Raw genomic sequence first — 19,462 nt, 5'->3', positions numbered from 1 at the left:
ATTGAACATTTTTCTCATTAAGGATGAAACTCATCAAAATGACTGCCTTGAGAAAATCCCACATGGCAGAGAACTGTTTGTGATTATATGCATTTACTGGGATGTGCAGGTAGACTGTGATGCAACCGTGATGAGGCACCAGCCCGATGACACACCCTGCATCAGGCAGTGCCAGTGAAGAGGCATGGGAAAACATCAGCCCATAGTCTCCTAGTAATGTTTTGAAATCTATTTAATCTCATTTTTTTTCTGGATCTGTGTTCAGAAACATAGTCCAACAACATCTAAGCGATGCTTCGTATTATAATCTTTCAGAGACCAAGTGACACAGAACCAGACTACTGAAAAAAAGGAATATACCAGTGATGTCTAACAGATGGAACCAGGGTTAAAATGGTTTTTAGTATATGTGTGTATAATAATAACTACAAGGAACATCAGTTTAGAAATGTCTGGGTAGAGATTTAAAATTGAGCTGATGTTTTACAGAACATGTGCAAAATACTTGAAAACCACTCAGTTACAGCAACAAACCTCTTGTCTTAATTTCATTATTTGCAAGGTTTATAAAAGTAGCTCTGAATATTAGTAGTGTGTTTTCAAAGCTTGCAAATACTACATGAAACATCCAGCATGCTAGGCCTAGTACTCACTACAGTGCACTTAACCCATATTTCATTTACCTTTTATTCAACTCTTTACATGACTAGAAGAGGAAAAAAAAAGTATTAATAGTTTTCAAAACCACCAAAATGTTGAAAAGCCAATCATCTAACAGTCTTTCTACCCTCTTTGGACATAAAATACACATGGTTTTATTGACTTGATGCTGCTTGGAATGCTGTGCATTCACACTAGCAGGGGATTTATTTCTTTAGGAATATTTCATTTCAAAGCTCTGACTCAGCAGGGTATTAGAGTATAAATCTTGTTTTAAGTGCCTGAGGGGTCAGTATTCAAAACCTAGGTTTAAAGACTGGAGCATAGTCAAGTACTCTCTTAAACGAAGGCTTTTAGAGAAAGAAATCACTCCCCCAGTAAGAACAATTAAATTCTATTTCTGGCTAAAATCTGCCTTGTAACTTCTTATTACTAGAAGCTGTGTGAGATTTTTACTTTTGGAGTGAGAGTTTAGCCCATGCTCCATGAATCTTGAGCTAATGTTTCCTGGCATGGGGACAAAAAAGTTCTTGTCTGCTATCACTAACAGAAAGGAGCAGGGAATCCAATGATTTTCACACCCCAGAAAAAAATTACAGATTACAAAACTATCTTTTTGCCAAAGCACTGATCCCATACCTCACAAAGGTCAGGAAAATAATCCATATTTTTTGTCCATCCCATAATAGCCAATCTACTACAATATTCACTTGATTACAGGACATAATGCAGGTTGGAGCAGGGAAGAAAGCCAAATATTGCTCCATCGTTTCTATAATTGCCAGAGCATATATGGGCTGGGTTCTTGCATTTGGAAGGTGGTTTATTTTGCATGAATGATCAGTCTTTAGACAGTAATTTGACCTTTTTATTTCTAGCATCCCAGGATAGTTTCACTGCAACTTCTAAACTACATGCTCATTCCATAACAGGAGTTTATTATTCCAGAAAATCCATCCTCTTCAAGATCGTTAATATTTGTAGAGTATTTTTACTTGTGTAAATATATATACTTTTGTAGAGGAGAAAGTACCATGGCTCACTTATGGACAAGTCTTGCAGCACAAGAACAGTATTGGAGGACCCAGGACCTGCAACACCCTGTGAATAAAGTTTAAGACTAATGACTGTAGACTGTACGAGCTAGGTAGATCCAGTCCTGCAGATTCACTGGAGATGTTTTTTACATCCAGAAAGGACCATCATAGACAAGCACCTCAAATGCATATCCCTAAGCCAACCCCATTGTTGTGGTTTCACCCCAGCCAGCAGCCAAGTACCACACAGCCTCTCACTGCTTTTCAGCAGTAAATATTTACCACAGCCTAAGCAATTTAGGTGCATAAATACTGTCTGCGTCTGCTTATTGTAAAATCCCAAAACAACAACAACCAAACAAAGAAACCCCACAATCCAGAAACAATTCTACTTCAGATACTTTTCTGGTTTCAGAAATCGCTTTGTTGTTGTTATTAGACAAAATAAAATATGTATTTTATTTATACAGTAAAATACCTAAATCCTGTAACATTTTTTATTCCTCAGTAAATAATTAATTCTAGAAAAATTATCAAACTGTCTTTTTACCTCCTCTTTATAAAACAAATGAGAACCATTTTAATTAGCATGTCACGTTTTCATCTTGTGCATCATCTCTGCAATTCTCTCTGAGAATTCCCACAACAAATGCAAATGATCCAGCAGTTTCAGAGCGGAATAGCTGAGCTAGCAGGATTTCGCTAACTTAAAAAAAGAAAAAAAGGTAAATAACTCATTGCCAGCCTAGATACAGAACTCCTTCCCTAACTAACATTATAAAAACTACAGCATGAAAGCCTTTTTTACTTACGTTTAGGAAAACAAATCCATCCACTTCATCCACTTCTTTAACTGTTGTCTCCAAAGTCTCCTTTGCTGAATCAACAGTTTGCTGGAAATTAACCATCTGCTCATACAGGTACTCCATTTTCATCTTCTTCACTTCCTCAAAGTTCTCTGATTTCTCATCATATTGTGCTACCACTTTCTTAAGCATCTCTTCATTCTGCTTTTCCAATAAGTCTGCATTTTTCTTACAATTTTCCTGCAAAATAAAAACAGATGTAAATCGATCTGCAGAATAAAATCATAACATTTAATGAATACACAGAAATTCTCAATTACCCATCTACAGATTCATTCTGGCATACTGAAAATAAGATAATTTTATTTCTGCAATCAAACTCCTCTGTGAGAAATATCACTAGAGAAATACATTTAAAACAATGACAGGGTTTTTTTTACTGTTAGTGTTTAAAACTAAACTTTCATATTTAAGCACTGAGACAGGAAATCTGACTACAAAATAGCTAAAAATTCATACTTACAACTGAAATTAATACAGTTCTTAAGGCTTAAGGACTTGGGTAATCAGAACTTAAGACACTGGGCAACTAATTATATGCTTCACACAGGATTCTAAATAAAGACACAGTATGAGCTTTTTATAGGCTTAAACAAAATTAAGGGAACTTTTTCTTTCAGTGCTTGACAGTTACATATTTCACTTTGCAATGATGTGCAAAAAAGCAGTCTTTTTCTTCCTCTAACGTTAACACCTTCCAGTGGGAGAAATCAATTTGAGGACTGGAGAAACAGCCCGTTTTGGTGAAAGCAATGATGCTATAAAATAAGGCAAACAGAAGTAGAGGGAGAGAAAGTGTGATAAAACACTGGACTTACCTCAACTGAGTTAAATCGCGATTCAATATCACTTACAAACTCCTCAATCTTTATTGACTTTTCTTCCAGTGCTATCAGCAATTCACTTAAATGACTCTGAAATTTAAAATCAAAACTTAGGCAGGTTATTTTACAAAGTTTTTACACAGAACTTATTTTAGGTGAATATTTTCCTTTAGCCATGAGCCACCCTTGGAACAATTGATAAATAAGTTCAAGTATCACTCTGGCTGCAAGCACAGAAAAAGCAACTGGAACAGTCATAGAAACTGTTTCCAAACAAAAAAAGGGAATTCAGTTCAACAAGATGCTGAGTATCTATACCAGTTTTTGAACATAATGAATTTCAATGCAGCTTTGCTGAGAGTGAGAGTACTTAGACTCTCATGAGGGTCCGGGAGAGATCACAGGAAGAAGCCCATTAAAAGGAATATAACAAGAGTAATTATGAGGGTGATAAATTATGCAGTATCATGTTTTGTTTTGTTTTGTTTAAATTAGAATTTTAAAGATATTTCCTATGAACAAGAATACATCAAAATCACTGGTTGAATTAGATGTGGAAACAAACGCAGTCCAAGGGACAACAGGCATCAGAGACAACTCAGAACTTTTTCGTAGTCCTTCTTGACCTTTTATGAAAGCAAGCTGTCCATCTGCTCAGGTGCAATTCATAATTTGTAAAAATGCTTAGTTTTAATTAGATGGCATAAATCTAAAAGAAATGTTAGCTTCCTTTTGTAACAGCTTCTTATTATGGCAAAATGTTACAGCTAGATCTGTAGAAAACAAACATGTGACTTTTCATTAATTGTAAATGTCACATTGGACAGTAAAATTAAAAGCTCACTTCATAAATATTTAGGGCTAATCACCAAGATTTGGAGATAAATTTCTGTTTGTCAAGATAACCTACAAAATCTGACAGATGCCATCCATAGTTCATTTCATTTACTGTGAGGCTATGATCTTACAGTTTTCATGCAACAAAAAATTCAGGCTACAAGCATTTTGCTATCTTAATGTTTTCTCAGTAATTATACAAAAGAAACAAGAAACATCCAAATGCAGTCTCTGAGTAACCTAAGCCCTGAGGGTTAGAAATCATGTGAAGCTAAGCCTGTGCTATGGGCAGATTTAATACTGGCTTCATATCCATGCTCCACAGCCAGGGAGTGATATCATGGGATGTTTATTTGCAGCTTGCAACTTGACTTGTTGTAATACAGGTACATTTGAGGGATGTCTGGGGTCTGTGACTTTATTACTTACTAGTGGCTAACTATCACTGCTAAGTCAAGCATGAATGGCCATACACAAAAAGTAGTTCAGATATCATACATCTGCATACCATGGAGATAGTTTGTAAACCTTGATATTTCAAACTGTCACATGGACTCCTCCTACTTTTGATTTCTCTTTTATGCATATGACTTGACATAAAGATAACATAAATACCATCAATATAAGCCCTTCTGGAATTTCAGTGAAATGACACAAAATCTGTATTTCTGTCAGATGAGCATGTGCCAAGAAAGAGACCTCACCCCTCAGAGAAGTGAGAGTAAATAGCTGGAACACCTGTATACTTGTACATGAACAGGTTTGATATGGGAGAAGTGAGATGTCATGTGTATGCTGTTTTCACAAACAGAACTGCAATTTCCACAAAACTGAAAGCATTTTCACTAGTATTGATAGCAAAGGATGAGGCTACTGAAATGGAGGGCATTTTATCTGTTTTTTGGAGTGGTACGGGTTAGAGATAATGCAAAGAAGTAGGACTTGATAAACTCTTACCTGTGCTACAGCTAAAATATTGGCCAGAGGTCAATGAATGGTTTGGGTTGGAAGGGGCCTTAAAGACCACCTAACTTTAACCCCCCTGCCATGGGCAGGGACACCTTCCATTAGACCAGGTTGCTCAAAGCCCCATCTAACCTGACCCTGAACACTTCTAGGGATTGGGCAGCCACAGCTTCTTGGGACAATCTGTTTCTGTGTCTCACCACTCTCACAGTGAAGAATTTCTTCCTAGCGTCTAATCTAAACCTGCTTTTTTCAGTTCAAAGCCATTACCCCTTGTCCGGTCACTATGTGCCCTTGTAAAAAGTCCTTTTCCAGTTTTGGGCCATCTTGAAGATGAAGATGAATTGAACAGAAAATAGGTTGCATTTTGGCAAAACTGTGTAGTGTAAACTGTGTACTTTGTATAACATCTCCAAGCAATCAACACGTGTAAGCGGGACAGGGAATACTTTATGATGATAGTGGTGTCCACATATGGAGGCTTCTGTACCTTTAAAAGTGAAGTGAGCTGCTGTTAGTTGAGTTTTCTTTTAACAGAAAAAATATTTTTCTCATTTCTTCCCTCACATATCCAAACCAGAACAAACTTACACAGGCTGAAAGTTGGAAATTCTCCTAACAGCTGCATATAAACAAGGCTATTTAAACTTCTGAACAAATAAGAATACCAGCTTAGCAAGCCTAGGACTCTAGAAAATACCTTAATAAGATAGTCTCCCTTCCAGATCTCTGATAGGTGTTTAGGAATAGTTTTTATTTCATAAATACTGCAACTTAGCTTCTAGACTGCTCTTTAAAGCCTCTTCCCTTGACTACACAAGAGGACTGGGGAAATTAACCTCCTTAGCTCTTTTTCTTACCCAAATTAATTCTTACCTTGACCTTGGTTGAAGCATCATCTAGTGTTGTGACTTCATGGTCTGTGTGCTCTCCGAAAAGCTTGTCAATAGCAGATATTGGGCATTTGCAGTGGTAACAATATGTGTCTACTTGTGCTTTCTTCGTTTCTCTTTGGGGGCTCTCAACTTGAGGAATGTTTGTTGCAGATTTTTCAGGGTACATCACCACAAAACCTGAATCTTCAAGCTCAACAAGTGTTCTTTGTTCTGGCTCATTAACAAATTCATAACTACCAACAGCATGCTCAAAAGAGTCCCTGTCTTCAAATAATAGCTCCTCATGTGTAAATTGGGATGATATTTCATCTTGCAAAAGTTCTTCTTGCGTAATCACATCATAGTCCATTGATTCAGCGAGATCTTCATAAATATCAGGGTGCTGCTCCTCTCTTTGAAAGTCTGGATTCTCTATTTGCTGAATGGTAGGGACACAGGAAAGATGTTCCTGAGAATACTGATCATCTGCACTGTCTTCAACAAATGGAATGTATTTTTCCATTTGAGCAACTGCTGCTATATTGTGCTGTTCTTCCTGCTTATTACTGGCTTCTTGATATGCAGCTCCCTGATAATCCACTAGTCGACTATGTGCTTGTTGACTTGCATGCTCTGGCAACTCCTCAGTTGTTTCTACGGGTGCATTTTCTTCTTCTCTTTGTTCTGTGGTATCAGTTCTTGCACCTGAAAGGATTGTTCTGCTTCCAAAAGGAATGGCATGCATTGGTTTACAAATTGTTACTTGAATGTCACTGTCAACCTGGATTTTGTCTCTCTCCACAACACCCGTTTCTGGCAGAACCTCAGTTTTGACACACTGAACATAACCAGATCCCTCCTGCTGCTTGTTCTCTGAATTCCAACTCAAAATTCCTCCACTGAAGGACTCATCCTCTGGTGTCTGATCTTTTTGAGGCCCTACAGCCTTATTTGGAATTTCATCTTTAAGAATATATTTTTCAAAATATATTCCAGTTCCATCATCTGTGTCTGAATTCCTGCTAGGGAAAGATGCATTAGAATTACCACTTTCCTCATCAGAGGGAGCCTCATCCTTTGTCTTTTCTCCTACTGCTTCTGCATAGAGGTCCTTGTATAAAAATGATAGAGCAGGTGGCTCCTCTAGAAGCTCTGGATTAATTGCAGCAACAGTGGTAGGGAACAAGAGAGATCGTTCTAGCACTCCTTCTTCTGAGTCAAAGAGTGGGGTCCCTGGTGACTTCCGTTCATCTTCTACGTTTGTAATGCTTTTACTGCTAGAATCAATTGATTTCTGCAGAGGTAAAGGTTTTGACGCATCTGCATAGGACTGCATTTTGCTTTCTTCTTTCATGGTACCATAAAAGACTTCATCCAAATCCTCAAGTAAGGAAAACTCTTCCAAAGTATCTGCCTCAGTGCTTTCTTTAAAAGATTTGCCTTCTTCGACAGGTTCATTGGGGTCTTCTGTCACAGGAGACAATGAAATTGGTCTTTCAAAATGTGGCTTAATTGGGGATTTGTCATCAATCAATGTATATTTTTCAAAATAATCCATATCAGCAGTACCATTATTAGGATCCAGCACTGCATAATTATTGTTCTCTGGCAAAAAGGGATTTTCTTGTTGTGTTTCTCCGGTTTCCTCAACATTATCTTTTTTTACCAATTCTGATATTTCATCGCTTGCAGTCTTTCCACACACTGAGCCTTCTGAAATTTCCGTGGTTCTTCCAGAAGCTAGGGCTCTGTGGCCATCATCAGCTAATTTTCTTTTAAACGAAGGATTTGTTTCCAAGTATTCTAATTTATCTGGCATCTGTTTACTTTCTTCTTGATCAACAGAAGAAACATGTGTAGGAGCATGAATATTGAGTATTTCATAACCTTCTGAAATTATATTAAATAGATCTTTTTGTTCAGTAGTCCCCAGAGCACATTGACTGTCTTCTACAGGACTTGCATGTTCCACTTCTTCCTCTTCTCCTCTCAGGTAATGTTCAGGCACTTCAGACACTTTGCCTATCTCCAGATGTTGCATTACTTCCATTTTTGTAGGTTTTACAGTACTAGTTTCATACTCCACAATGTTATCTGGACCTTGATTATCTCCTACCCGAGATGGTAAATCATACCTTTGTGTTCCAGGACTAGTGCCTGAGGACTTCCTGTGAGAAAATTCATTTGACACTGATTCAGAAACTCTAAATGTATGTCCCTTTTTCTCTATAGTCTCATCAACTGTAAGTTCTGTGCAACTTTCAGCTGGGAATTGTTTTGACCCAAAATCAGAAGCTTCATTTGGAGAAAACTGAATTCCTTGCCTGTCTACATCTGCAGACCTTAGCAGACTAATTGAGCAAGCTTTCACCTCTTCTACCAGCCAGCTAGCTAGGCCAAAAGATGGCATATCTGGGTTCTGCTTTTCATCGGAACTAGAGCCAGTAGACTGCATCTCTGCTGAAGAAAGCCTGTCCTTTTCACCAGAATAATGCTGATTTTTGTGTGTCACAGTTTCACAAAGAAGATCTGATGAAATAACTTCCAGATGCTCCAAGGTTGTATGCTTTTGGTCTTCAAAACATTGTTGCATTTCACGTCTATGCTCTCCTTCAGTATAAACACATGGAACTATGTTAGATTGCTTTCTAAGCATGCCTGCTACATCAAAAACAGATGATGGAATATTTTGTTTCTCTTCATCATCAGTAAAAGCCACTGATACTGACCTGACAGGTTCTGACTTTCCAGGTAACATATGAAAAAGTACAAATGACTCTGACTCTGCTTGCTGGTCTGCTACAGCAGTCACCTCTGACTCCGTGGCAGACCTGTGGCAGACTCTGACTGACTTTGGCCCTGTCTGCACATCAGGTTGCATTTCTCGCTCATCTTGCTCAGTAGTGAATTTAGGGGAGCTTCTTAGCTGCTCTGGTGACAAATATTTTGTGTCCAGCAAACAAGATTCTGGGTTGTCTTGATCTTCTGTGTGCACTGGAGACATATTCTCTAACTGCACTGTCTTCAAGCTTGCTGTTTCAGGCAAACTGAGCTGAATTTTTTGCAATTGTTTTTCATCATGTGGTGGAATTACATGTTTACACTCTGATTGTACAGGCTGGGTAATAAGTGGCTGCATACTTTGCTTCTCTTGTTCAGCAAGGGACCATGTGGGAACCAAATATTTAGAGTCTGGTTTTGAATAAGGTAGAATTTCTTGCTGACATGTTTCATCACCTGAATAAAATGAAACTGAAGGTTCAGAATCCAATTTCGAAGGTACAGTCAAGTAATCCTGACTTTCTAGAGTTTCTGCTCTATCTGTAGAATGTGATAAATTTGTTTGTTCAGATTCTAATTGTGTAGCTGTGTGGAAGTAATGTGGAGTCGGTTCTCTTTCTGCTTCAGGTAAAATTTTATGTTCAGCCTCTGACTTTGCAGCCACAGGCAAATGTAGAAGACTTTTTATATTCTCTGGTTCTTCTCTCGGAAAAAAAGACCCTGACTCAGGCTGGACAGTTTCTGAATGCTCTGCTTTACAGCAGGAGTAAGACAAATCTAAATGTTTGGGTGACAGGCCTCCAGTTACAGGTAAGGACTTAGGGCTTCCTTCTCGATTTGTTTCAGAAACAGCATGAGAGGCACCGAAAGGTACAGACACTGTTTTTTCAGGAAGAGATGAATAGGGTTGCATTTTTTTTCTCTTTGCTTCCTCAGTGGAAAATGATAAATCTTGTTGCTCAGTTTCCAGCTGAGTAGTTAGAGATGAAGTAGCCCCAGTGTCTCGCTTCTCAGAATGTCCTGCTCTCAGCAGGGCCATTTCACTCTTTTCTGCTTTGTCAGTAGGATTTAATAAATCTGATAGTTTGAAGTCTGGTTGTGCAGTTCCTTGCTCCTCAGTCCTGACAAAGGGATATGATACAGCAGGTGCTTCTGGTTGAGTTTCAACATCAGAGTACTGCAAATTAATACATGGCAGTTCAGGTTGGGCCCCATCCCTCTGCTTTATTTCACCCATGAAATATGGTATCTCTGGATGCTCCAGCTGGGCAGTCTGTGGTTGCTCTGACTCACTGTAGGAGTACCATGAATCTGGTGGCTTCATTCCATGAGTCTCTGCTTTGTCAAGAGAGCATGACCAATCTGGATGTTTTGATTTTGGTTCTTCTGGTTGCAACTGCTGTGATTTTCTGGTGTAATGTGAAATATCAGAAGGCATGAACCCTGCTTGTGCAGTGTCCTGTTTTTCTGTTTTATCAGAGGAATAGAAGTCTGGAAATTCCCCTTCCAGTGGGGATATAGTTGGTTCCTCTTCTGTGCCATGAGGACTTGAAAACATTGGTTGTTCCAATTTTAGTTGTACTGTTTCCTCTGGATGTAATGTATAGCTTCTCCTCTCCTGCTTGACCTCCAGCTGTGCGCCTTGTTTTTCTTCACTAATAGACGAGGACAAATTTGTGCGCAGTACTTTGCCCATGTCATCTAAGACATCTGAATGTTCAGACTCTGGCAAGCCAGCCTGTGATGGTTTTGTTTTTACGAAAGAATACAACAAACTCTGTTCTTTCAACTCTGGCTGTGTTGCTTTATGAGGTTCTGCTGTGCCAACAGAGAAGGACAAATCTGCATATTCTGATTTTGCTTGGGAATTTTGCCGTCCTTCTCTTTTCTCCATAGAGCACTGAAACTCAGGGTGTTTTGCCTGCATTCCTGCACCTTCACATTGCTCTTCTGTGCTGAGAGATGATGAAAAATCACCTGTTTGTTCCTGCTCTGGCTGAATCTTCTCTTGCTGTTCTGTGTCAGTGGAATGTAATAAATCTGGATACTCCAAATCCTCTTCAGCCATTTGAGTTTGCTGTGTTCCACCAATCGAACATGATAAATCCATTATTTCTTCCTCTGGCTGTATGATTTCATGGTCTTCTAATCTACCAGCAGATAAATCTGAATGGTTTGATTTTGCGTTTAAAGTTTTTTGTTCTGTCTCACTAACAGAATGAGATAACTCTAGATGTCTCAATTCTGTCTGTACTTTCTCGCCTTGTGCAGCTTTTTTGTAAGAATGTAAGAGGTGTGGCTTCTCCTCTTGAGCAGTCTGTCCTTGCTCTGTTTTGCCAGGCCAGGATAACAGAACTGGTTTTCCTGACGCCAGTTGTGTAGTTTCTTGAGGTTTTGCTTTAGCAAAGGAATATGATAAATCAGGATGATTTGGGTCTGTTTTTACCATTTCTCTTCGCTCCACTTTTCCACTATGAGATGATGAATCCAGAGTTCCCTGTCTCTCTTTGGCAGCTTGTGGATGCTCTGCTCTGCTGGCGAACTGTCCCTCATTAGGGCGTTCCACAGCTGTGTGCTCCACCCCTTCTTGTCCCACTTCAGCAGCTAGGGATGCCAAGTCTGGGTGGCCTGGCTCCAGCTGTGAAGGTGGAATTTGCTCCGTTTTGTCATGATCATACAATGCACCTGGCTCTTCCAACCCTGGCTGGATCATTTCCTGCACTTTGTCGATGGAACATGGTAGACTAGGGTGCTCAGATTTCGGCTGTAGTGTTTGCAGCCCCTCTACTTTGAAAACAGAGTAAAGCAAGTCAGGCTGCCCCTGCCCTGGTTCTGCCATTTCTGCTTCTGTTGAACATTCAGAAGGGGACAAATGGGAAATTTCCACTTCTGGCTGAACCATTTTGTGTTCCGCATTTCCAAAGGGGTAAATTTGATCAATTTCTTGTTGTACTCTTCGTTGCACCTCCGTGTTGTACAGAGGAGATATCACATCAGTGTGCTCTGTCTCTGGTGGCATCATTTCATCATCTGGCCTATCAATGGAAAATGATAAATCTGGTTGTTCCAAGCCCTCTTGGCCATGTTTGAAATCCTGCATTTTACCAGGAGTATGTGATAACTTTTCTTGTTCTAACTGCTGCTTTGTGGCTTGCTGCTGCTTTTCTCTGCCAACAGAAAGTTTTCTGTGTTTCTGATCCAATGGTGCTGCTTCTTGCTGTTTTGTCTCATCAGTGGAATGTAACAAATCAGGATGCTTCATTTCCCATGGTGCAGTTTCTGGATGTTTCAACTCTATTTGTGCAGTTGCTGGAGAAACTCTTTTTTTGGCCACTTTAGGCAATTCTTGATGTTTAGAATCAAACTTTTGAGTTTCTTGTTCTTTGCCTGAATATTTTGAATCCAATTGTAAAGTTTCTTGCTGATTTCTTTGGACATCAGAACATAGGAGATTTGGGTAGTGAGATTCTACTTCCATACTTGCATCTTGTGCTGCTTTGCCCAGGGTTCCTGGTGAATCCGGATGTTCTGATTGTTGCTGTATTTCTCCCTTGGAGTATGAGAGCTCTGGATGTCCTGACTCCTGCTCTACAGTGCTGCCTGGTTTTGGCTCACCACTGTCACATGAAAAATCTGGATGTTCCATCACTACTGCTTCAGCTTCTTGATGCTTCGAATGAACTGGTAAGGTTGGATTTTTCAATGTTTTTTCTCGTTCAGTTTCATAAAAGGAATATGACAAATCTGGATGTTCTGAACTCATTTCCATTTCCAGTGGAGCTTCTTTTCCACTGGAAGATGGCAAAAACATTTGCTCCAGCTCTGGATGTACTATTTCTTGTTGCTCTGTTTTGCCAATAAAACAGGAAAGAAATGGTTGTTCTGATTTTCGTTGCATTGTTTCCTCCCGTGTTTCTATACTTACATAAGATGTTTGTTCTGGATATGCTGGCTCTGTTTGCATTTCTTCTTGCATTTGTTTACTGAAAGAATATGGCAAAGATGGGTGCACTAGCCCTGCTTGAGCTATTTCTTGCTGTGCCAAATTACTTTGGTCTATGACCTGTGTCATCTCTTTACACCGGCTTTCTGACAAATCTGAATGCTCTGTTTCCATTAGCACAGCTTTCTGTTCATCTCTTTCCTGCTGTTTCAGCTGTTTTTGTACTGTATCTTCTTTTTCCATTCTGCCAACAGAACATGATGTGTCTTGCTTAGACACATTCAGTGGTGGTGTTTCTTGTTGTTGAGTACTAGCAGTGGAAAAGGAGGGAAAAGACTGTTCCTGCTCCATTTGTGTCATTTCCCAGGGCTTTACTTTGTCAGTCAAATGTGACTCCAGAAAGCCTGACTCCACTCCTTTTTGCATTACTTTTCCAGTGATAAATGAGAAATCCCTGTTTTCCGAAACTAGTTCTACATTTTCATGTTGCTCTGCTTCACTAGTGAAACATGTTGGCTCTGGACCTTCTAAGTTTCGTCGTACAGCTTCCTGTGCTGTTTCTCCCTGGGAGTAAGAGGAATCTGTTTGTTCCATCTTTGGTTGTAATACTTGATGCTGTTCTGTTTTGCCAGGAGAGTATGTTGTCTCTGGCTGTTCTGCCCTCATTTGTGAGGTTTTATGTTGCTCTTCTTTTCCAGTAGGATATGACCAAATTGGATGCTCTGGCTGAAACTGAGTAGTTTCTCCTTGCACTCCCTTGTCACTGGAATCCAGCTTACCTCCATGTCGTGAATCCTGCTGTACAGGCTGTGGTTGTTTTCCTTTGTCACAAAAATATGCATCAACAGAATTGTCTGGATCTGCTTGCAACAATTCTTTCTGCTTTGTTTTATTCATGGGATATGGTAAATCCGAAAGTGCTGTTTCCAGATACTCAGTTTGCTTTTTCTCAGCTCTTCCGGTGGAATCAATTACATCTGCATGTACCGACTGGAGTGCTGTAGTGTTTTCTTTCTCCGCTTCCTTCATCAAACATGATAAATCTGAAGGTAACAGAGCAAGCTCTTCTTTTTCTTCATATTCTCCTTCTTCAGGGAAATAAGATTCTGTCTGTTCCAGATCAAAATGATCAGATGTTTGTTTTTCTGTTTCTTGCCTGGAAATTAAAAATTCCTGATGTTCCATTTCCAGCTGTGTACTTTCTGATTGCTCCACTACTTCCTCAGTTAAAGAAGAGTCTGGATCACCCATGTTGAGCCGTGCACTCTCTGATTCCACCATTTCTTCTGTGCAATATGATAAATCTGGGTGCTCTGTTTCCAGCTGTGCACTCTCCAATTTCTCCATTTCTTCCCTGGAAAAAGAAGAGTCTGGATGTTCCCCCTCTAGCTGTGCACTCTCTGGTTCCTCCATTTCTTCTGTGAAATATGATGAATCTGGATGTTCTGTCTCCAGCTGTGTGCTTGCTGGTTTCTCCATTTCTTCCCTGGAAAAAGAAAAGTCTAGATGCTCCATCTCCAGCTGTGCACTCTCTGATTTTTTTGATTCGTCCTTGAAAAAAAATTCTTGATGTTTTGTCTCCAGTTGTGAACTCCCTGATTTCTTTGCTTCTTTTGTGGAAAAAAGCAATTCTGGATATTCTGTTTCCAGTACTGCGCACTCTGATTCCTCTGTGTCTCCCCTGGAATATAAGAAATCTGGATGTTCTGTCTCCAGCTGTGCACTTGCTGGTTCCTCCATTTCTTCCCTGGAAAAAGAAAAGTCTGGATGCTCCATCTCCAGCTGTGCACTCTCCAATTCTTTTATTTTTCCCTTGGAAGAAGAGAAGTCCAGATGCTCTGTCTCCATCTGTGTTGTCTCTGATTCCCCAATTTCTTTGCTGGAATATGAGAAATCTAGGTGTTCCATCTCCATTTGTGCACTTTCTGCTGGTTTGTTTTTTTCAATGGAAAAATCAGACTGACCAAAACCTACTACTTTATCTATAGCTGAATTTTTCTGAGTTTCTTCTGTTCCTGTATTAATAGGATATGAAATGCCCAAATATTTAGAATCTATATTTTCTGGAATTGGTGGATTTAGTTTAATTGTCTGCTCATCTGTTTCCTGAAGGGATGAGGAAAAGTCTTGTTCAGACTTTGTTTGGTTCTCCAGATGAATATTTTGAGTTTTTGAGAGAGGGGTCTCTTGACCCTCTTTTCTTTCAGCAGAATGCATTAGACCTGAACTCTCAGATTCTGACAGTGCAGTTGTTGATAAGGGACATTTAGTTTCTTGCTTCTCCGTTTCACCTCCAGAATATGGTAAAAGCACATTTTCAGACTCAGATTGTGCAGTTTCTGATGACTGAGGAATAGTATCTTCCTGTCCTGTTTCAGTTAGAGTGGAATATTTGGATTTAGCTGATGGAGCACTAGGTAAGTAAGACTTCTGTCCTTCCCTCTCAAGATGTTCTGACATGGATACCGTAGGCAAAATATGCTGAGTATTTCTATCTGCAGAATTGGGCTGAAATTCCTGCTTTTTTGGTTCATCCAGGTGACCTGATGCTGTCAGCATGGATTGGTCTGTATTTTCAGCTGAGGGAAGTGGCACTTGTTTCTCATCAGACTCTAATGACCTGGAGATTGTTGGCTCTGTAACTGATGTTTTGGCCACAGATGAATGACTTAGCTGTTTCCTGGTTTCTTTAGGAGGGAAGGACTTCAGGGAATGTCCTGATATCTGATCTGTACTCTCCAGAAGAGGTTGTCTGTCTTTACTTTCCTCATGTTGAAAAGTTCCTTCTTTCATTTTAATAGGTTGAATATTTTCAGATGAACCTTCATCTTCCTTAGTAAGAGGTGATGTTGGTGAAGAAAAGCTTTGATTTGTGTGTCCTATGAGTTGTTCTCTTTGCTTCCTTCTTCTCTCTGATGGTGTTTCAAGAATTCTACTTCTTGCTCCCTGAAAAGATTTTGGACGTGTTGCTTCCAAGTGTGAACTGAGCTTCTGCAATCTTTCTTTTACTGATGTTTCAAGGAACTGTTCAGAGTCTCCTGAAACTGAGCTACTTCTCCGTATTCTGGTTTTCTCTGATGTTTCAGGGAGTGGACCACTCCCTCCAAAAATTGAGTTGAACAGCTGGATTCTAGCTTGTACTGGTCCTCCAAGGATCGGACCAACTTTTCTCAGTCTGCTCTCCCTAAATATTGATCTTATAGGAGCACGTTTTACCGGCTCTTCTGTGATGTTCTCTAGATCCTCTTTGTTGTCCAGCATTTCTTCATCTGTGTCTTGCACTTCCACCTGCTCAACATTCAACACAGAGGCCTGCAGATCTCCTAGAACAGTTCTTGGTTCTTGCCTCTGCATTCCAGATGAGTCACGTTTTTTGCTCTGGCCTCCCTTCCGGCTTGTAGCCATCGGCACCCTGTTTGAAGATTTTCGTGTCCTTTTCCGAACAATTTTACCTTCATCCATAACAAAGATAACTTTTCCTGGAGGAGAACCTACCGGTGAACTTTCCATACTGTAAAGATCAGAAGTTGTACTAGTTTCTGAGGTCCAGGGAGTAGAACATCTGCTCGAGCTGGTTTCCCAGGTTATTCCACTGTCTTCACTTTGACATGTTACCATAGAAAAGGAGGGGTTAGTCATGATGTACTGAAGCTTGGGTTTCACATCTTCACTTTGGATAAGATCTTTTAAACTGCATAAAAAAAGAACACAGTGAAAAACAAGAAAGCTGTAAAAACACACAAGAAATTAAAGTATTGCTGTAAAACCTGATTTTTTTCATTACAGCAAAAACACTTTTCAGAGCTGTAAAAATACTGCACAAGCATAAATTTTGAAGTAGAAGCATAAGAAAACTCCTATTTCATCTGCCAAATATATTTTAGATGAATTTGTGTAAAACTGCATATTGCAAGGTTAGTTCAATGAAGGGGAGGTGTTTAAATGCTTTTGACAAAGCAGAAAAACAGTCTTTGATCTAACTTTGTTTTGCCAGTGTGAGATTGAGCTGGTTCTGGGGCTGGTCTCCAGCAAATATTTATTTCACAGTATAAATTAAACCTTGTATTAAACACTTAGATAATGTCAGTGTTTTAATAGCACCACAGTGGTTTTGCGTAAGTGTGAATCATTATACATGATACAAGGAGTATGTATATATATATATATATATATATATATATATATATATATATATTTATACTAGTCTATCTATTAGTTTGATTCTGTCTTCTCATATGTTTCATCCCCTAAGCACTCTCAGTATTTAACAAAGTAATTTAGAATACATTCAACATTTAAAAAAACCTGAACTCTCCCCAAATGAAATAGCAAAGTTTCATAAAGCTAGCTTTAAACTTTATGATGTAAAATCAATACACTATCATATGCTGCAATCAAATTTTTCAGTTAAAAGAAAAGGCTGGAGAAACAATTTTCAGGGAAGCTTTAGAAAGGAAAATGGTCTTCAAAGTAAGAGTGTAAAGACTAGCAAAAGCAATTAGAAGAATTCTACTTCTTGTTCCCTGAAAAGATTTTGGACGTGTTGCTTCTAAGTGTGAACTGAACTTCTGCAATCTTTCTTTTACTGATGTTTCAAGGAACTGTTCAGAGTCTCCTGAAACTGAGCTACTTCTCCGTATTCTGGTTTTCTCCGATGTTTCAGGGAGAAAAAGCAATTAGAAGACATAATGTGGCTGGGGAGGGGGAGTATTTTTAGGGTACCCTGGGAAACAACCCTTGAAAACAAAGGGGTCCAGGAGGGATGGACGTACTTCAAGGAGCAAGTTTTGAAAGCACAGGAGCAGGCTGTCCCAGTCTGCCAAAAGGCGAGCCAGCGGGGAAGACAACTGGTCTGGCTGAACAGGGAGATTTTGAAAGAAATTAGGGTAAAGAAGAGAGCCTACCGATTATGGAAAAAAGGGCTGGCTACTCAGGAAGAGTTTAAGAATATAGTTAGGTCATGTAGAAAGAAAATTAGAGAGACGAAGGCGCAACTTGAACTGAATCTCGCCACCTCTGTGAAGGATAACAAAAAGTCCTTCTACAGATACATCAATAGCAAAAGGAGGGGCAAGGAAAACCTCCATTCTTTACTGGACATGGACGGGAATATAGTTATCAAAGATGAGGAAAAGGCTGAGGTATTTAACACCTTCTTTGTCTCCATTTTCAACAGTAAGACAGTGTGGTGGGGGGAAAGAGTTTTCCCCCTGAAGTTATAAAATGGTAAATCCCCAGGGGGTGGTGACCCTTGAAGTTTTGAGCCAATGAGCTCTTTTGCAAAATATAAACATATCACAAGCAGACCAGAAGAGAAAGGTAGTTGTAGTTGTTGGAGTGGTGGCCATGTTCTGAGGCCACGGGGAGAAGGGGCCCCCATTCCCACAGGGGGCTGAGGCCCCTCCCCCAGCCCCGGTTGGGGGCTGCAGGGACTTGGAACAGTGTAAGACTGGGCTAAGTGTCTGTAGCTGAGCCGGGGGATGTTTCTCTACTGTGAGCCGCAGCAAGAGATACTGAAAAGCGGTAGCAGAACAGTAGTGGACGGAGAAAGTGGCAGAGAGCCAGAAGAGATAAGACCAAGCAGCAACGACAGGCATGCAGCAACACAGATAGAACTCCTGGAAGAGGGAGCCGAGAGAGAGCCAGCAGCAGAGAGAGAATTAGGCTCTACAGGGAGAGAGAGAAAGTTGGGGTAAGAACTGAAACAAAACCCCAAACCCCTCCGAGACCTCCGAGAGAGAGGAGGATGATGAACTCTTACTTGAAAGAGTCTTGAAGTGCTACAGCACTGCAGAAAGGAGCTGAAAAGCTCAGAGAAGGAATGCGGAGGGGTGACCTTGGCCCCCCCGCTGCTTGAGGCAGAGCACAGGAGCTCTGCAAAGGGGCTTGATTCCCCTGAAGATACGGACTGTCATGAAGACCCCTGAGCTTCGTTGATATGACAGGGGTGAAACAACCTTGTCCAGGTGAATGTAGCCCACGGAAGATAAGACCCTCACTTGGAGATGAGTAGCTGAGAGGGTTTGGATACCCCCTCGTGTGTACTGGCAGAGATCCAGCTACAGCTGCTGAATGGAAGAGAGAGAGAGATAGACTGCTACTCTGAAGAGAATGCTGCTCTGAAAGTGTAAAGGATCTTTCCTTCTTCCCTCCTGGACTTTTATTTGGAGGGGAGAAGAGATTTGATCCATTGTAAATACTTTTATGTCATGGTAGAGATAGCTAAGATTGTATATAATGTATTGTAGTATTTATTTTGTACAGCCATTATAATATATAATCCCTTCCCCCATTCTGAGTCTCATGTGGTGTCTGGAAAACCCATCTCACCCTGGGTTGAGATGTGGGAGGGGACTTGGACTAGAGAATTGGATTTTGGGGCTCTCAAACCATGACATTTTTGGTAGCAGAGGATGGTTACGAACCTGTAGTTCTCCTGAGGACAGCTGGCCTCTGGAGCTTGTTCAGAGAAAGAATCTGAACAGCCCCCCTGTAATCCAAAAGGAAACAGTTAGTGACCTACTGAGCTGCTTGGATCCCCACAAGTCTATGGGACCAGATGGGATCCACCCAAGGGTGATGAGGGAGCTGGCGGAAGAGCTCGCCAAGCTTCTCTCCATCATATACCAACAGTCCTGGCTCACTAGGGAGGTCCCAGATGATTGGAAGCTGG

General features: G+C 40.2%; 1 protein-coding gene across 1 annotated transcript in view; it reads right to left on the bottom strand.

Annotated features, from left to right (window-relative positions):
- CMYA5 (cardiomyopathy associated 5) overlaps positions 1–19,462 on the bottom strand; it is a 50,140-nt gene that overhangs the window by 21,552 nt on the left and 9,126 nt on the right. Inside the window, exons 2-5 of the mRNA XM_018070307.2 lie at positions 6,067–16,480; positions 3,382–3,477; positions 2,510–2,743; positions 684–706 (exon numbers count right to left, since the gene is read on the bottom strand). Of these exons, the coding sequence (XP_017925796.1) occupies positions 684–706; positions 2,510–2,743; positions 3,382–3,477; positions 6,067–16,480 (10,767 nt within the window). The remainder of the gene's footprint in view (positions 1–683; positions 707–2,509; positions 2,744–3,381; positions 3,478–6,066; positions 16,481–19,462) is intronic.

The sequence above is a fragment of the Manacus vitellinus genome, unplaced genomic scaffold (genome assembly GCF_001715985.3).
Source record: "Manacus vitellinus isolate BGI_N305 unplaced genomic scaffold, ASM171598v3 scaffold_18_pilon, whole genome shotgun sequence".
Taxonomy (NCBI): domain Eukaryota; kingdom Metazoa; phylum Chordata; class Aves; order Passeriformes; family Pipridae; genus Manacus; species Manacus vitellinus.
Note: the sequence above shows the minus strand (reverse complement) of the source record. Positions and strands in the feature narration are given on the sequence as shown.